This window comes from Cucurbita maxima, unplaced genomic scaffold (assembly GCF_002738345.1).
Source record: "Cucurbita maxima cultivar Rimu unplaced genomic scaffold, Cmax_1.0 Cma_Scf00002, whole genome shotgun sequence".
Taxonomy (NCBI): domain Eukaryota; kingdom Viridiplantae; phylum Streptophyta; class Magnoliopsida; order Cucurbitales; family Cucurbitaceae; genus Cucurbita; species Cucurbita maxima.
Genome location: NW_019272018.1, coordinates 4,613,060 through 4,629,905, shown reverse-complemented (window position 1 = coordinate 4,629,905; position 16,846 = coordinate 4,613,060). Strand labels below are relative to the sequence as shown.

Genomic DNA, 16,846 nt, shown 5'->3' with positions numbered 1-16,846 from the left:
TAAAAAAAAAAAAAAAAAAAAAAAAAAATTGTAGACAAGCCGATGTATAATTAGAGGAGACTTTGGGTTCGTCCCACATCGGAGAAGTTTCTGGATGAGTGGCGGGAGAGGGATATAAAAATGGATGAAGTGGAGCCCGTCCTAAAAATAGTAGTCCGTAGTTTCTGAGAATATGTCGCAATTCGTAGGAGTGGGGAATGCTCTCGCGCGGCCCCTACTCTATCCAAGTCCTTATGCAGGTCCGTTTACTTTGCCTGCCCAATATTAATATTGTTCATTTTTGTCATTTTCTCATTTCTAAGTATTAACTACTCTTCTGTTAGAGCATCAACCTTTGTGTTTAGTAAGTCCGTTAGTCCTAACAGTTGCCTATACACTAGAAGATTCAAAGGCTTTATTGCCATCTGCAGTAAATCCTTCGTACCAAGGAGTATAATATATATATATATATATATATATAAACTTATAATCTACACCATCTTTTCGAGTGAGTCTTGGAATTCTTTCTACCATGAATTCTTCAATGAAAAATACTTTTCTAGGAATCCTTTAAATCGAATGTTTTCTATATAAAGAAATTAAGAATCGTAACGTGGTACGTATCTTTTAACATTTCAAGTTTTAGATGGAAGCCCAATTTCCAACCACTGGTCCGAACGTTTTTCTGAAGCCCGAAAATGGCCCAAACATTGTATACCCATTAGTATCACACATGAAAAGCACGTTTAATACATTGAAATTTTTTAATAAATATAATTTAAAAGATAACAATAAACCTGATTCTTAGAACTAAGATCAATAACTCAAGTTATTTTAAAAAATTATTCAATAATATTTGGATGAAAACTTACCAAGAAAACATCTAATTGTGAGAAGATATATTTGCATAAGTCGTCTTTTCTACCATGGTATGATATTTGTTCACTTTGAGCATAAGCTCTCCCGCCTCCCCTTAACTCGTACTTTTTTTTGGAGTCTTAGTCATTTTTTACTGCCTTCGAGGAGGCTTGACTTAGAGTACTTGTTCGACATTTGAAGCTCTGATACCATGTTAGACGAGCACGACTCTTTACAATGCTATGATATTGTTTACTTTGAGTGTAAACTCTCATGCTTTGCTTTGGGCTTCTCCAAAATCTTTGATTATAAACAAGTGACCATTTCCTAAATTAACCAAAGTGGGACAATTTCATCCAATAGATAAAAGTTGGAGGAATCTTTTAAATGTCTAGATCAAAGAAATATTTGTTAATTTAAATATTCTTCTTACTTTGTTTATTGTTTTTTTATTTTTTGTTTGTTTTATAGGTTCATCCATATGCCGGTGATATTTAAATAAATTAGAAACTCGGTTCTAAGTATGAGATTTTTAATTTACTAACAATATATTAGAACTTACTCAAATTCTGACTAATTTTAGGGCATTAGATGTGGACGGAACAGTTGTTAAATTATTAAAAGGTGTCTACAGATATTTGCTATTTTTATAGTGACAATAAAAGTACTATAGAACTTTTGCCACCTCAAAAGACAAAAACAGTTAACTGCCTAGAAATATCTATTGTTAGGAATATCCTATAAAATATTCTCAGATCAATAATAATATCCCCAATTTGCCTATATTTATTCGGAAAACCACTGCCTCCAAAACCTAATATTTGTTTTATAGGAATTTTGCAACCATTATACCAATTTATTTATTTTCATTACTTTTCTAAAAAAGAACACATGTTTATTTGAGTTAGCCATCTAGATCTATCTAGATCTAGATCAGATATAATTATTTTATAATTTTCCATTAAAAATGTTGTTCATCAAGAAATGAAAGATTTTTAAATTTAAAAAAAAAAAATCTTAAAATTGGAACAAAAACTTCACTTTTTCCTACTGATCAATTTTACTAGCTTGTTGTATTAGTTATTGTTAACCTATGAGTCACATCTAAAGAAAAGATGAGATCTTACTTTATGAAAGTTAAGGTCATATTCTTGAGAATTTTTGTAAAAAATAGTTGAGTGATGACAAAACAAAGCATCGACAGTTTTCAAAACAATAAGTAGGTAATGTGGTTATAGCATATGAGATGTAAAGGAATGTCAGGACCAGGGTTAGAAACATTTTTTTCTTTCCTTTTTTTGAGCCACATATAAAATTAAAATATTTAAATATTTAAATTTTTATATGACTTGATATTTAGATAATGTAATTCTGTGAGATATTTAGAGGTAGATCAAAGCAGACATTGGAAATAAATCATAATTCATAATTATTAATTGTGCTTTAAAGACTCAGATATTAGATATCTCACTCATAAGTGGAGAGAGAAAGAATGGAGGTTGGGAGGGACATATACAGTTAAATAAAAATAAAAGATTGAAACTAAAGACAGGTTTCAAGTCTATGGTTTGACCTCTTAATTGTGAGCATTTTAGTAAAAGATGCCACCTTTCATATAGAATATTCTCCTCTTGGTATTATTATTTTGGTCTTCATCTCTTTCATCTATTTTGATTTGTTATTCTATCCTTTGCCTATTTTTTAAGCATATAATTAGTTCTTATATACTTTTTTAACACAAACTCTAAAGTATTTTAATACAAAAGTATTCTATTAAAATTATAATAAAAGTTAGATAAAGGCGAAAACATAGAAAATAAAACAACAAAACAAGTTTTAAGTTTTAAAAGTATTGAGTACAATTAACATAAACCATATTACTACTCGCCTGCTATGTTTAAAAGAAAGAGGAAAATGATTTAACTAAAATTCAATGATTGATTATACTACGTCACTTGTATTATATTATACTATGATTTTTAAATTATATAAATAAATAAATATATATATAATCTAAGCAACTACAAAATCCCTGACATCACTACTAACTCCTACGGTTCTTTATACAAATCAGTAGAAAACGGAAATTTGAGTATTGTTTTGTCAATGAAAAAATAAATTGGATATTGAAGGTTGCAATTGCAATAAAGAAACCCATTTAATTGGAAAAAGGGGAAGGCATATTCGGTAAAGAATATTCTTTTTTTTTTTTTTAAATATATAAAAATAATAACTACGTGCTGTTTTTAATGATGGGTTAAATAAAAATCCATTTCAAAATAAAAATAGAAATGGAAAGAATAGGTCCCTCAGGGTGAAGCATGAATCTGGTGATTTAGAAGAAACAGGTAATAGAAACATCCCACGTGGGGGCGGAGTGAATTTCCTGTTTTACCCTTGATACATGACATGGCTGGTTCACATTTATTATGGAGGTGTGTGTCGTCATGTTGGGGATTGGAGGATGGGGGATGGATTGTTGAAAGTTTTTGCAATTTATTGGATATTCCAAATTCCTTTCGGATCATTCTCCTCCCTTGCTTTTACATTATGGAACTTCCGTTTTCTTTTTTGCTTTTACATTATGGATATTCCAAAAATCTCATATTAAATATATATATATATATATATATATATATATATATAATATAAGAGAAAGATAATGTATTTAAATATCATTCACANTTTTTTTTTTTTTTTTTTGTCAAAACGTTCTAATATATTTTTACTCGAAAAATAGTTTTGAACATAAATAGGATTTTTTTTTTTTGTTTGTAAACTAATATTTTTCTTAAAAAGAAAGTCTGACTTGGATTGAGACCATATTTTCAAATTATATCGTGTTAAATCAATGTGGTTAATTAAGTGGATTGAGGCATTTTGGTGTTTAGTTGAAGCCTTTCTTATTAGCTTGATTTTTGTGAGTTAGTTGGATCTTCCCTAGGTGATATAAATGGAAACAATTCCATGGCTCTCCCTCTCTATGCACTTTAATTTATTTATAGTGAACCACCCTTGTTTCTTTTTTTCTTTTTCTTTTTTTAATTTTGTTTATTGGATTTATTCTCTCATTCATCCTTTTCAATTTATTCCCATTTCAAATATATGTCATAAAAATTACTTCAATTTATTTATAATAAATTATTTTAAAATTTTGAGATTTAATAGGTATAAAAATTATTGATTTATTGTTTTATCAAATATTAAATTTGACCTCTAACAAAATAGTTAAATTTTGAATAAAATCATAGTCTTATTAAAATTTAGGATTTACGTGAGACACAAATTAAAATTTTAATTTTTTCAAAGAATAAAATTAAAAGTTGAAGGGTTACAAAGTATAAATAGTTTAAAGTGGAGGAATTTAAGGAGTAAAATAGTGGAAAAAGTTTTAGTGGGACACGTGTAAGGTAATAGATGGTGGGGCGTTGTTGGAGTATCATAGGATGGTTCCCACGTGATCCAACTTGGGAGTGAGCCCATTGGTTTTGATACCTTCCAATCGACGCTCACCACTTTCTGCACGCGCCGCCCTTTACCCCCAAAATTTAAAACCTCTAACCACTCCTTCAGCCATTTTTCAAATTCCCACCAACTACAAAATATCCCATTCCCCAAATATTTATTATTTTATTTTATACAAAATATTTTAAAAAATTAAAACACTAATTATCGTCTTAGTTTTTCATTTTCTTACAAATATAACATTAATTTACTTATTAACTGGTAAATGTCACGGATATAAAATATAAAATGTATTTATAGACGAGTAGTTGTCAACCAAATATTAAATTAAATATAATCTACTATTAATTATTTAATTTTTATAAGATATTATTTTAAAAAAAATGAAAAAATAGAAGGGTACTGGTGACCTTTTGAGCTTCTTCTCTCATTCTCTGTCTCTTTCTTTTCACGAGGGGATAAACCCAGAAATATGCTCTTAAATTTGAATTTGGACAAATATTTAACGGATATTCCCGTACTGCCCCTACGAATATTCTCCCCTTTCCGCTTATATTACCGTCCTCTTCCTCTTCCTCGATCTTCCTCTTCCATTTTGCACCATTCTCATTGCTTTACTCACTCACCCTCACCATTTTCTTCCTAACGACTTTCCATTTCCAGAGATATGAAATTCGGGAAGAGTCTCAGCAACCAGATCGAAGAGACCTTGCCGGAATGGCGGGACAAGTTCCTCTCCTACAAGGAGCTCAAAAAGAAGCTCAAACTTGTACAGCCAAAGTCCGGCGACTCTAACAGACCTTTCAAGAAGCCCAGGCTCGATGCTGAGGCCGATGCCGATGCCGATGCCGATACCGATGCGGATGCTGTCCCCAATGAGGTCGTTGATTTCATCACTCTCTTGGAGAAGGAGCTCGAGAAATTCAATTCGTTTTTCGTTGAGAAGGAGGAGGAATATATCATCAGATTGAAGGTATGTAGGTCTTTTTTTTTTTTTTTTTTTCCCTTTTCTTTTTCACTTTCCAATCTTATTATTGTTGAATAGTGAAGAAGTTTCGATTGAACTACTTGATTTTGTGCATTCAACATTCTGGAAATCTGTTTACTGCATTATCTCAGTGACTAAACGGATGTGTGATGCGAGAAACTTTCGATTTCTGAAATTCCTTGAAGAACTATGGAATTGAACTTTACTTTTGATTAATTAACTTAGCACTAATTTTATTCAACTGTATAAGCAGTTTGTTTCTCGCCAAAATCTTCATGCATTTAATAAGTTAATTCGACTGATTTTTCATCGTTAAGTAATCCACCGAACCAATCGATGCTTGAGGACTAAAACAACGACGTCGCTTTTTGCTTCGCTAGGTGAAAAGACATCATACCGCATTCCTTTTAAAAGGGACGCTTAATAATTTTATTATTACCCCAAGGTATACGCTGCGTTTATCAAATTCTAACTCACAAAACATAAAGTAAGAGGCACTCCTTTTTTTTTTTTTTTTCCTCTCTCAAATTTGCTCTCCTTTTTGACTCTTAGAATAGAGAGTTCTTTGGCCCACGTTGCAACTACTTTGCCACTCACATGATTATCTGGGGCTGTACATGACCATGCCGGCTGGCTTGTCTTTATTGTTTTGTGTATTTGCGGCAATATTTTATGCACAAAATCGTCCGGTCGCATTGTTTTATTGGTCCAGATCTGGATTCTTATACATCATCCATGCTCCGAGTCACAGTTTGTAAACTGTGCAACTTCGGTAATAATACGACTCAAAAACTAGATTCCTTTGCCAACTTTGTTTGTTTGAGATTTGAGTAGGGCCAGAGAAAGGATATGGTTTAATATTATGCTTTGTGTATTGAATTTGACTTTTGGGAGTCGGAAAACATTGACGTTATTGCACTTTCTGCGTAATCAATGATGTAGGGCGATTGAGAATTTGACAAAACTTGTTTTGGTTTTTGGTGGGGAATTTGTCAGGAATTACAAGATAGAGTAGCTAAAGCGAAATACTTTGATGAAGAGTTGACACAAGTTCGTAAAGAGATTGTTGACTTTCACGGCGAGATGGTTTTATTGGAGAATTACAGTGCTCTTAACTATACAGGTAACCGCATGGTCCCTTTAGACACTGGAATTATATACTTTTGCTTCATCTTATTATTTACTTTAATTTGGATCCTTACATTTTGTTGATAGTCCACTCTTTACTAATCTCTAGTAAGGCTTTGTCTACCATAAGAGCAGCTTGGCAACTAGAAGTTTAAGCTATTAAGTTCTCAAAGCTTGAACTCTAGATCTTCAAGATTATCTGCAAACATTATGGCTTATCATCAGGATATCCTTAGGGGTATCGGTCCGTTTAACTTTTAACGGTCATTGTTGGAATGGCCTTTAGTTTCTAGATATTTGTGTTGTGATACTTGTTAGATAAAACCTGTTTTACCGTTTTTCTTATTCACACGATTTCAGAAAATCGTGAGTTTGACCATTTGACAAATCACGTCGAATGGATCACCCGAGTTTTAGAAGGAAGTGGCACAGATTTAGTTGGCCACTCTCCAGCCAATTTTAGAATTCCTTTTTACTTTAAATAGGAGTTTGTTCTGAACAAATAAAACAACCTGAACGCAGTCAGATTTTTTTTTCTCTCTCCTTTTTGTTACGCATTTTCTGAATTTCCTCTCACCGAAATTCTGTGAAAACCAACAAGTGGTATCAGAGCCAAGTTGAAGATCGGTGTATATCATTGCAGAGGAGCCAACCTATCAACAAACAAGTTGAATAGCTCAAGTGGTTAGAGCTTTGACCAAATATCCCACAGGTCTCAGGTTCGAGTAGAAGAAAATGCAAAGTGTAAAAACACACACATCGTGGGGCCCATCTCGGGCAGGCTCACTCACTCCTCCACGCCGTCGTCGTGTGCCGACATCTCCATCACCGCCGCCACGAAGAGGGCGTCAAGTTATCGTTGAGCGAGTGATCAGGGAGACAACGACTGCCGTCGTTCAGTATCCAATATTGACAAAGTCCAATTATAACGAATGGATCTTGTTGATGCGCGTCAACCTACAGGCGCAAGGGTTATGGCATGCTGTTGAGCCAGAGGAAGGAGAAACGATTGAGTACCGTGAGGATCGGTTGGCGTTTGCCGCCATATTACGATCTGTGCCCCCAGAGATGCTGGCATCTCTCTCCACCAAGCGCACCGCGCAATCGGCCTGGGAGGGAATCAAATCCCGTCGGGTCGGTGTACAGCGAGTGCGGGAATCCAACATCGAGCAGTTGCGGAAGGAGCTCTCGGAGATCCACTTTAAGGACGGTGAATCCGTCGATGATTTTTCAATGCGGATCACGGGGCTCGCCAACAACATCACCACACTCGGTGGCAGCATCAGCGAAACAGAAATCGTGAAGAAGATGCTGCAGGTTGTCCCTGATCACCTCGAGCAAGTTGCGATTTCAATCGAGACATTGCTTGACGTGAACGACCTAACGGTAGAAGAGGTGACCGGAAGACTGCGTAACGTCGAGCAGCGGAAGAAAAATACCATTTCAGCTGTCGACAAGGGGGGTCGTCTACTCCTCACAGAGGAGGAATGGTTTGCACGTCTAAAGCTCCGTGACAACACCGGCCAGAGCAACGGGTCCTCCTCCAGCCGCAAAGACGGTAAGAAGCCATGGATCTCCCACGGGCGCATGCGCGGGAAAGATGGGAATCAAAAGAAGGAGTCGACCAATGGCAGGCCAATCTGCTCGAACTGTGGGAAGAGAGGACACCTAAGCAGGAATTGCTGGAGCAAGCTTAGGAACAAGGAGAAGGCCGAAAAGGCCCATGTGGCTCAATCCGAGGAGGACGAGCCAGCTCTCTTCATGGTAAGTGCATGTGTCCCCACTCTCGATTCCAAATCCACGGAAATGGAGGTAATCAACAACGATGTTGAACTCGAGAAAGAGCTTCAGCTGGGCGTAGCAAAGGTGGCACCAGCTAGGGAGCCAATTCAACTGGAGGAGGAGCGAGTGTTCGCTCAGATCAGCGAGCGGGACGAGCAACACAAGGACCGGCGATGGATCCTAGACACAGGGGCAACAAACCATATGACCGGGGCTAGATCTGCATTCTCCGAACTCGACTCGGGGATCCGCGGGACGGTGAAATTCGGCGACGGATCCATCGTAGAGATCGAAGGACGCGGCACCATCCTATTCGCCAGCAAGGGAGGCGAGCATCGCAAGCTGACCGACGTCTACTTCATCCCGAGGCTCAAGGCTAACCTTGTGAGCCTGGGTCAACTCGATGAGACAGGCTGTTTCATCTCCATCGAGCGCGGACTACTCAAAATTTGCGATAATCAACGACGGCTGCTCACACAGGCAAGGCGCACGACAAACCGTCTTTACATCCTGGAGTTAGAGATAGAGCAACCTGTCAGTCTCTCGGCCAAGATCGAAGAGGTATCTTGGAGGTGGCACGCAAGGTACGGGCATTTAAACTTTCCTGCTCTAGAAAAACTACAGAAGGAGGAGTTAGTGCACGGTTTGCCAGCAATCAAAGGTGTGAACAAGCTGTGCGACGGGTGCCTCATCGGCAAACAGAGGCGCACACCCTTTCCGTCTCGAACATCCTATCGAGCCGATGAGCCGTTGGAGCTTGTACACGGCGATATCTGCGGGCCCATCAAGCCGGCGACTCCAGGCGGTAAGAGTTTCTTCCTCCTATTAGTCGATGACAAAAGCCGCTTCATGTGGCTGACCCTGCTGCAAGCGAAAAGTGAGGCGGCAGAGGCGGTTAAGTGCATTAAAGCGCGAGCGGAGGCCGAATGTGAGAAGAAGATGCGAGTGCTGCGCACAGACCGAGGCGGAGAATTCACCTCGACAAGTTTCGGTAAGTATTGTGACGAAATCGGCATACAACGGCACCTAACGGCGCCCTACTCCCCCCAACAGAACGGAGTGGTGGAGCGCCGGAATCAGACCATCGTCGGGACAGCAAGGTCATTGTTGGTGACGGCCGGGATGCCTGGGAGATTCTGGGGAGAGGCAGTAATGACGGCCGTATATCTCCTCAATCGGTCACCAACCCGAAGCCTTGACGGGAAGACACCATATGAGGCCTGGTACAACAAAAAACCAGCGGTACATCATTTTCGCGTGTTCGGCTGCGTTGCTTACATGAAGGTAACACGTCCCCACCTCGCCAAGCTCGATCCTAGGGGGCTGAAGGTCGTTTTTATCGGCTATGAACCCGGGAGCAAGGCGTACAGACTATATGATCCTGTAGGGGGGCGAGCTCACGTGTCTCGCGACGTCGTCTTCGATGAAAGCACCTTCTGGCAGTGGAATGACGTGATCGAGGCAGACCATAATCCAAATCAATTCACGGTGGAGTACCTCGTCACTGAGCCGGAAGAAGGAGGAGCCCAGCATCAGCAGCCGTCACCGCCGCCAGCAGGTGCAACCCCTGAACCAGTGGAATTCGCAACACCACGGACTGCGGATTCGACGCTGGATGCTGATCACGATACTGATCTGGAGGCCAGGTACCGGAGGATGGACGACCTAGTAGGAGGAGGTGAACCACCTGGACTGGCAGTGCGCGAGCTCGAAGAAGTGGCCGAACTACATGCCATCAGTGCAGATGAACCGAACACCTTCGCCGAAGCAGAAAAGAACCCGTGCTGGCTGAAGGCAATGCAGGAGGAGATGACATCCATCACCGAAAATCAGACGTGGAGTCTGGAGGATATGCCGCCGGGACACCAAGCCATAGGGCTCAAATGGGTCTTCAAACTGAAGCGCAACGAAAAAGGAGAGGTTGTGAAACACAAGGCCCGTCTGGTAGCGAAGGGCTACGTCCAGAAGCAAGGAGTGGACTTCGAAGAGGTATTTGCGCCAGTGGCAAGGTTAGAATCCGTTCGTTTCTTACTTGCAATTGCAGCACATTACTCTTGGGAGGTTCACCATATGGACGTAAAGTCTGCTTTCCTTAACGGAGAGCTGAAGGAGACTGTTTATGTCCGACAGCCACCTGGCTTCCTGGATAACAACAACCCCAATAAAGTATTGCGCCTGCACAAGGCACTCTACGGGCTTCGACAAACTCCACGAGCCTGGAACGCGAAGCTCGACAGTACCTTACTGTCACTGAAATTCAAACGTTGCGCCTCTGAGCATGGCATGTACACGCACGGCCATGACAAGAAGCGACTAATCGTGGGAGTGTACGTCGACGACCTCATAATCACTGGAGGTGACATGGAAGTCCTCGGAAGGTTCAAGAAGGAGATGTCGAAAAACTTCGAGATGAGCGATCTCGGCGTGCTCAGCTACTATCTCGGCATCGAAGTGCAACAGAATTCTACCGGCATCTCCATCTGCCAAAGTGCATACGCAAAGAAGCTGCTGGACACAACTGGACTTGTGGACAGTAATCCTACAAGGACGCCAATGGAGGCCCGACTCCAACTAAGGAAGGCTGGCACTACGACGACAGTCGACTCCACCAATTACCGCAGCATTGTCGGGAGTCTACGCTATCTGGTAAACTCTCGTCCTGATCTTGCTTATTCTGTTGGATATGTGAGCCGGTTTATGGAAGCACCTAGGGAGGAGCATTTAGCGGCTGTCAAGCGCATCCTGCGCTATGTAGCCGGAACCAGAGGCTGGGGTATAAGATACTGCGCAGGGAGCGGAAAGGAGAAACTCAAGCTAGTTGGCTACAGTGATAGTGACATGGCCGGTGACGTTGATGATCGTAAGAGCACTAGCGGAATGATCTACTTTCTCTCAGGCGGCGCAATCTGCTGGCAATCAACAAAACAGAAGGTAGTTGCTTTGTCTTCATGTGAAGCAGAATACATCGCCGCTTCGATGGCAGCAACACATAGAAATCAGATTCCACTACATTCGAGAATGTGCAGATCGAGGGCTCATCAAAATTGATTACATCCGAACAGAGGAACAACTTGGAGACATCTTCACCAAGTCCCTGGCGCGGGTGAAATTTGAAGAACTACGCTCAAAGATCGGAGTTCAAATAGTAAGGTAGATATACTACAGGTTTTAGGAGGAGATTGTTAGATAAAACCTGTTTTACCGTTTTTCTTATTCACACGATTTCAGAAAATCGTGAGTTTGACCATTTGACAAATCACGTCGAATGGATCACCCGAGTTTTAGAAGGAAGTGGCACAGATTTAGTTGGCCACTCTCCAGCCAATTTTAGAATTCCTTTTTACTTTAAATAGGAAGATTTATTCACAAAATAAAACAACCTCAACGCAGTCAAATTCAGAGTTATTTTTTCTCTCTCCTTTTTGTTACGCATTTTCTGAATTTCCTCTCACCGAAATTCTGTGAAAACCAACAATACTTACTTTTCTGCGTATGGTCCTAATGCTTTTCGTAAAGATAATTGCTTTTGGACTTAATTTCTTGGACCTTTTTCTGAGTGTCTATGGTTAGTCCTGAAGGCTAGCACATTATCTCTATGTCATCAAATGCACAAAATGTCTCCCCTGTTTTTTTTTTTTTCCCCCCAATTAGTCCCACCACTTTGAAATTTACATGCCTTCTTCTCATCTTCGACAGGCCTGGCTAAAATCCTCAAGAAATATGACAAAAGAACTGGTGCACTTATTCGCCTACCCTTTATACAGAAGGTATTGCAACAGCCTTTCTTTACCACAGATCTACTCTTTAAGCTTGTCAAAGAGTGTGAGGCTATGCTGGACCGCCTCTTCCCTGCAAACGAACAGCCTGCCTTGGCTGAGGCAGCTGTTGGTGATGAAGGCTGTGCTCCTAGAGCATCTGCCACCGCCACCTCGAACAGCGATGGGCCTCCTGGGATGCCCAAGGAATTCGCAGAGATCGAACAGATGGAGAGCGTGTACATGAAGGGCACGCTATCAGCCTTGCGAGTTCTAAAAGAAATTCGAAGTGGAAGCTCAACTGTTAGTGAATTTTCATTGCCACCATTACAGATAAATGGAGTAGAGGGCACATGGAAAAAGGTTCCCATGTTGGAACAGGAAGCCATAGCCAAGTAGAATTTGGCTTTCAGAAAATAACATCACCTTATTCCATTAGTTTTACGACAGCATCTTGTAAGAATGAATTAGATACTCAAACATGTAAAATCCTAAATATAAACCCAAAAAGTGTTACAAGTAGAAAGCCAATGTTTTTCATGTTTGTTTGGCATTCAAATTACTACACATCTTAAAAAAACTATGATTGAGATTTCATTTTACTTTCCATCATATTCTTGTACATTGTGTTTTCCCGTCGGTGGTTTTCTTCTTTTTACCACAAATGTGTGAGAATCATTGACCAACGAGTGCACAAAGTGGGCCTTCTAATCAGGCCTGAAGCTCATTTCTTTGGGCCTTCCGTCTTCTCTAAGCTTGACACTTTCAGTAAGAAATGCAGATTTGTGTGTATAGTTTAGTAGGTGCACACTTGGGCTTCATAAGGGATGCCTTTGAACATATTGGCTCAACTAGAGAGTTGGAACATCAGCCCTCTCCAATAATTTGTGGGGTTTCATTTTTCTGTTGGCTCAAATTTTGAATTTGGTTAAAGTATTAATCATTTGTACTTATTTGGAAAGGTCTTAATATGCCCTAACAAAGTACATAGTTTATCATCCTCCTCGTAAAGCCAAGCCAAGCCACGCAAGTGTTTTACATACACTTATGTACCCTAAATTCACACAAAGAGTCGTGGTTCATCCAAATTTACCCCACATTACACAAACTCACCTTGTACACATTTCAAACTCATTCAAATATAGTAAACCTAATTAGTCATTCCTAACTTGCTTCAATCTCATAAGTTCGCCAAAATCAGGTAATTTCTTAATAACTATAATTAGTTCCTTACTTATTATTGGATAATCAAATAATTAGTATTATTATTTAGGAAGTTGAATAATCAAATAATGGTTAGTTCTTATTGTTGGCATTTCCAGAAGAAGGCCTACATAAAGACTGCAAAAACGGTATTTTCTTTAATTATTTACCTTATTCAATTATACTATACTTATTTATTTGTTAAAAATCTGTAACAAAAAACAACGAACCATTTGTGATTTTTTTTTTTTTTTTTTTATAATATTAGAAATAAAAAGACTAATAAAGAAACATGGAAGAGTTATCCAGAGAGCGATGATGGACACGAATCCCAGCGATGAATACCCATCCTGAAGGTTGCTGCCTGGCTGGTTCCCATGTCTCCCCGTCTTCTTCAAATTATTTGGTACCATTAGTTCTCTTTTTTTTTATAAATTGTTGTACTCCTAGCTTTTTCTTCAAGATTACGTGAACCCCTAATTCAATTCAATCCACCCTCGCAAATCCCTGTCTTCCCGTTTCTTTTCTTTTCTTCCTTCTCTCTTTCGAGGTTTCTTACACTCTTCAATCATCTGACCCACTTCTTGCCTTCTTCAACCATGGCTTCTCTTAACCCAGTTTCCCCCTCACAGTCTCTCTTCAATAAACTTCATTTCAGAACGCCCACTTTTGTGGCACCCACTTCCTTTTCCAATTCCAATTCCAGTTTGGAATCCAGTTTCTTACCCAAAAGGGTTCCCTCCGCCCTTCGCTTTAAGAAGAGTACTGCTGGAATATCAACGGTTCGAATGAAGACTGTTCCCCTGGTTTCGGCTACCACGGCTGAGAAGTCGAAAAAGAGGTATCCTGGTGAATCAAAAGGGTTTGTTGAGGAGATGAGGTTTGTAGCGATGAAATTGCATACCAGGGATCAAGCTAAAGAGGGTGAGAAGGAAACTAAAGAGCCCCAAGAGGCACCTGTCGCTAAATGGGAGCCGACGGTTGAAGGGTATTTGAGGTTTCTTGTGGATAGCAAATTGGTTTATGATACGCTTGATAAAATCATTGCCAAGGCTGTATTTCCTTCCTGTAAGTTGTTGCTGATCTCCTGGTTTATTGGAGACGGTCTTTTTGGGTTTTTCCTGATGTCTTGGATTCAATTTTATGAGCTCGGTTCGGCTTTGCATATGTTGTTCCAATTTTTGCTTCTGATGTTTATGCTTTTGTTCCTTCAGTCTGTGGCTTTGCTGTTATTGTTTTCTGATAGATGTGTGTGAATATTTTACATGAACATTTCTATTTAGTTGTTGAGGGGAAATGCTTCTGATTCCGCTAACCAGCCGTTCCTTCCATGATTTTGTGATTTTGTGAGTGTTGACAGATTTTTCTTGCCTAGATATGATTGATTTGAAGGTTGGTTTAAATTGTTCGGTGATCTTTGGCAAAATTGCATGGTTCTTTTTCTAGTCATATAAGTATCACAGGAAAGGTAATTGTAGGATGTTGAGGAAGTGTTTTGTTTATGGTGATAGATGCAGAGTTTCGTGACACAGGACTGGAAAGGTCTGAAGCATTGGCAAAAGATTTGGAGTGGTTCAAAGAGCAAGGCTATGTCATTCCCGAGCCTTCTTCTCCTGGAGTCACCTATGCTCGTTATCTTGAAGAATTGTCGGAAAAGGATCCTCAAGCATTTATATGCCATTTCTATAATACATACTTTGCCCACACTGCTGGTGGTCGGATGATTGGGAGAAAGGTAACAAATTCACTATATGTTCATTTTCATTCTCGGGTTGCATAATTGATTCAGTCAACCACTATGAGCTGACTGGTGGGTACTTGGGATATTAGTTTCTTTGGGTACCAGATGTTGTATCATGAAGTTGTTGATCAGATACTCATGAATTAGGGGGGAGGGGTTAGTTTAATCAATGTTTTTCACTTTTCTTTATGACTTGAGGTATGTACAAACTTGTATGAAACATTCATTATAAGGGTGGAAACCTCTCCCTAATAGACGTGTTTTAAAAACCTTGAGGGGAAGGTCGAAAGAAAAAGTCAAAGAGAACAGTATCCCGTAACAGTGAGCTTGGATTCTTATAAATGGTATAAGAGCCAGACACCAGGCGATGTGCCAGTGATGAGGCTGAGCCCCAAAGGGAGTGGACACAAGGGGGTGTGCCAGTAAGGACGATGGGCCTCGAAGGGAGTGGATTAGTGGATTGAGAAGGGAATGAGTGCTAGCAAGGATGTTGGGCCCTGAAGGGGGTGAATTGTGAGATTCCGCATCAATTGGGAAAGAGAACGAAGCACTCTTTATAATAATATGGAAACTTCTCCCTAGCTTTTTTAAAAACCTTGAGGGGAAGCCCAAAAGGAAAAGTCCAAACGACAATATGTATTAGTGGTGGACTTGGGCTGTTACAATTTCGGAGTATTCCCATGTTAGAATATTCGGTGTGTTTGGTATTGAAGCACCTGACGTTACATTTGGTAACCCATGGAACTAAGTGAGAAAAGCCATTAATCTCTGATTATGTGGAGGCTAATGAGAGTAAGTAGAAGCAAATGTTTGTTGTTCTGTTTTGTTTTTGGGTGGACTCCTGCAACTGGTTTTAAACCTGTGTCCTGTCGTGATGTACGTACGTACTTCAGGTAGCAGAAAGGATTCTGGAGAACAAGGAGCTGGAATTCTATAAATGGGATGGAGACCTTTCCCAATTGTTGCAGAATGTAAGGGACAAGCTCAACAAAGTCGCTGAGGTAACTCAATCTGATTCGCCTTTTTCTCACATTCATCTATTGTTTTCTCATTGAGTTTGTTTGATAACACTGTACTCAACATGACGTTGATTGCGTTGTACGTTTACCAGAGCTGGAGTAGGGAGGAGAAGGACCATTGCCTGGAGGAAACCGAGAAGTCTTTTAAGCACTCGGGAGAAATTCTCCGTTTAATATTGTCATGATGATGACAATGCCGATGCCGATGCCGATGCCGATGCCGATGCCTTTCTTTTAGTAGTCTTGTTATTATTGTTTCTTTATACATCTCTAATGGGATATGCCCTCCATCTCTGTTCAAGCTTGAATTCTTGAATGTCCCTTGTTTGATCTTACCAAAACTTTTATTCAAGGATAAAAGTATCTGTTGGTAAACTCTGAAAGTTATGCCCGGAATGGCATATTCAAATGTATTTACCGGAATCAGTTTGTTTGGCTACCTGTTCATCGTTTTTCATACGTTGGCTAATTAAATGGATGATCATAAATTTATAGAATCCGTTTTTAATTTTTTGAAATTTTAGGTAGGTGTCAAAATGGTAGCTACCAGGTTTCACAGCAATTTTGTTTATAATTTATGATGAAGGATCAACCGCCTGGTGTAATATAGTAAATGAATAAATGATCACTTAATTAACTATAATATAAAAATTTATACCATTAAAGTTAATGGTTAATTTAAATTAATTAATTAACTCTTTTAACTCTTTAATTAATGTATCAAAATTAGAATGCATTTTTTTTATAATTAAATCCATATAGTAGGGTGTACATGGTTGGATTGGGTTGAATTGAGGGACTTTTTTGACCCATCCAACCCAACTCGAAAATTTTCACACCCCAATCCAACCTCTAAGTTGGGTTGTCGAGTGGTTAAAAAAAATTATTTTTAAAAAAAGTTTTATTTATCTACCATTTATAATTATTC

The 16,846-nt window shown here is 39.3% G+C and overlaps 2 protein-coding genes across 2 annotated transcripts; both read left to right on the top strand.

Annotated features, from left to right (window-relative positions):
- The first annotated feature begins 4,719 nt into the window (after window positions 1–4,719).
- Window positions 4,720–12,499, top strand: LOC111469288 (SPX domain-containing protein 1-like). The gene is made up of 3 exons (XM_023114510.1): window positions 4,720–5,275; window positions 6,287–6,413; window positions 11,897–12,499. The coding sequence occupies exons 1-3, from the start codon at window positions 4,970–4,972 to the stop codon at window positions 12,352–12,354; spliced, it is 891 nt and encodes a 296-aa protein (XP_022970278.1). The 5' UTR covers window positions 4,720–4,969; the 3' UTR covers window positions 12,355–12,499.
- Window positions 12,500–13,405: 906 nt separating this feature from the next.
- On the top strand, window positions 13,406–16,357 carry LOC111500260 (heme oxygenase 1, chloroplastic). Its single transcript, XM_023151973.1, has 4 exons — window positions 13,406–14,226; window positions 14,670–14,893; window positions 15,793–15,900; window positions 16,011–16,357. The coding sequence occupies exons 1-4, from the start codon at window positions 13,758–13,760 to the stop codon at window positions 16,101–16,103; spliced, it is 894 nt and encodes a 297-aa protein (XP_023007741.1). The 5' UTR covers window positions 13,406–13,757; the 3' UTR covers window positions 16,104–16,357.
- Window positions 16,358–16,846: the final 489 nt, after the last annotated feature.

Bases quoted from the DNA above. Each gene is read 5' to 3' on its own strand.
- LOC111500260 (XM_023151973.1), top strand. From the start codon at position 13,758: ATGGCTTCTCTTAACCCAGTTTCCCCCTCACAGTCTCTCTTCAATAAA. The intron at 14,894-15,792 runs GTAACAAATTCA...TACGTACTTCAG, and splicing joins GTCGGATGATTGGGAGAAAG to GTAGCAGAAAGGATTCTGGA. The intron at 15,901-16,010 runs GTAACTCAATCT...TACGTTTACCAG, and splicing joins AGCTCAACAAAGTCGCTGAG to AGCTGGAGTAGGGAGGAGAA.
- LOC111469288 (XM_023114510.1), top strand. From the start codon at position 4,970: ATGAAATTCGGGAAGAGTCTCAGCAACCAGATCGAAGAGACCTTGCCG. The intron at 5,276-6,286 runs GTATGTAGGTCT...GGAATTTGTCAG, and splicing joins AATATATCATCAGATTGAAG to GAATTACAAGATAGAGTAGC. The intron at 6,414-11,896 runs GTAACCGCATGG...CATCTTCGACAG, and splicing joins CAGTGCTCTTAACTATACAG to GCCTGGCTAAAATCCTCAAG.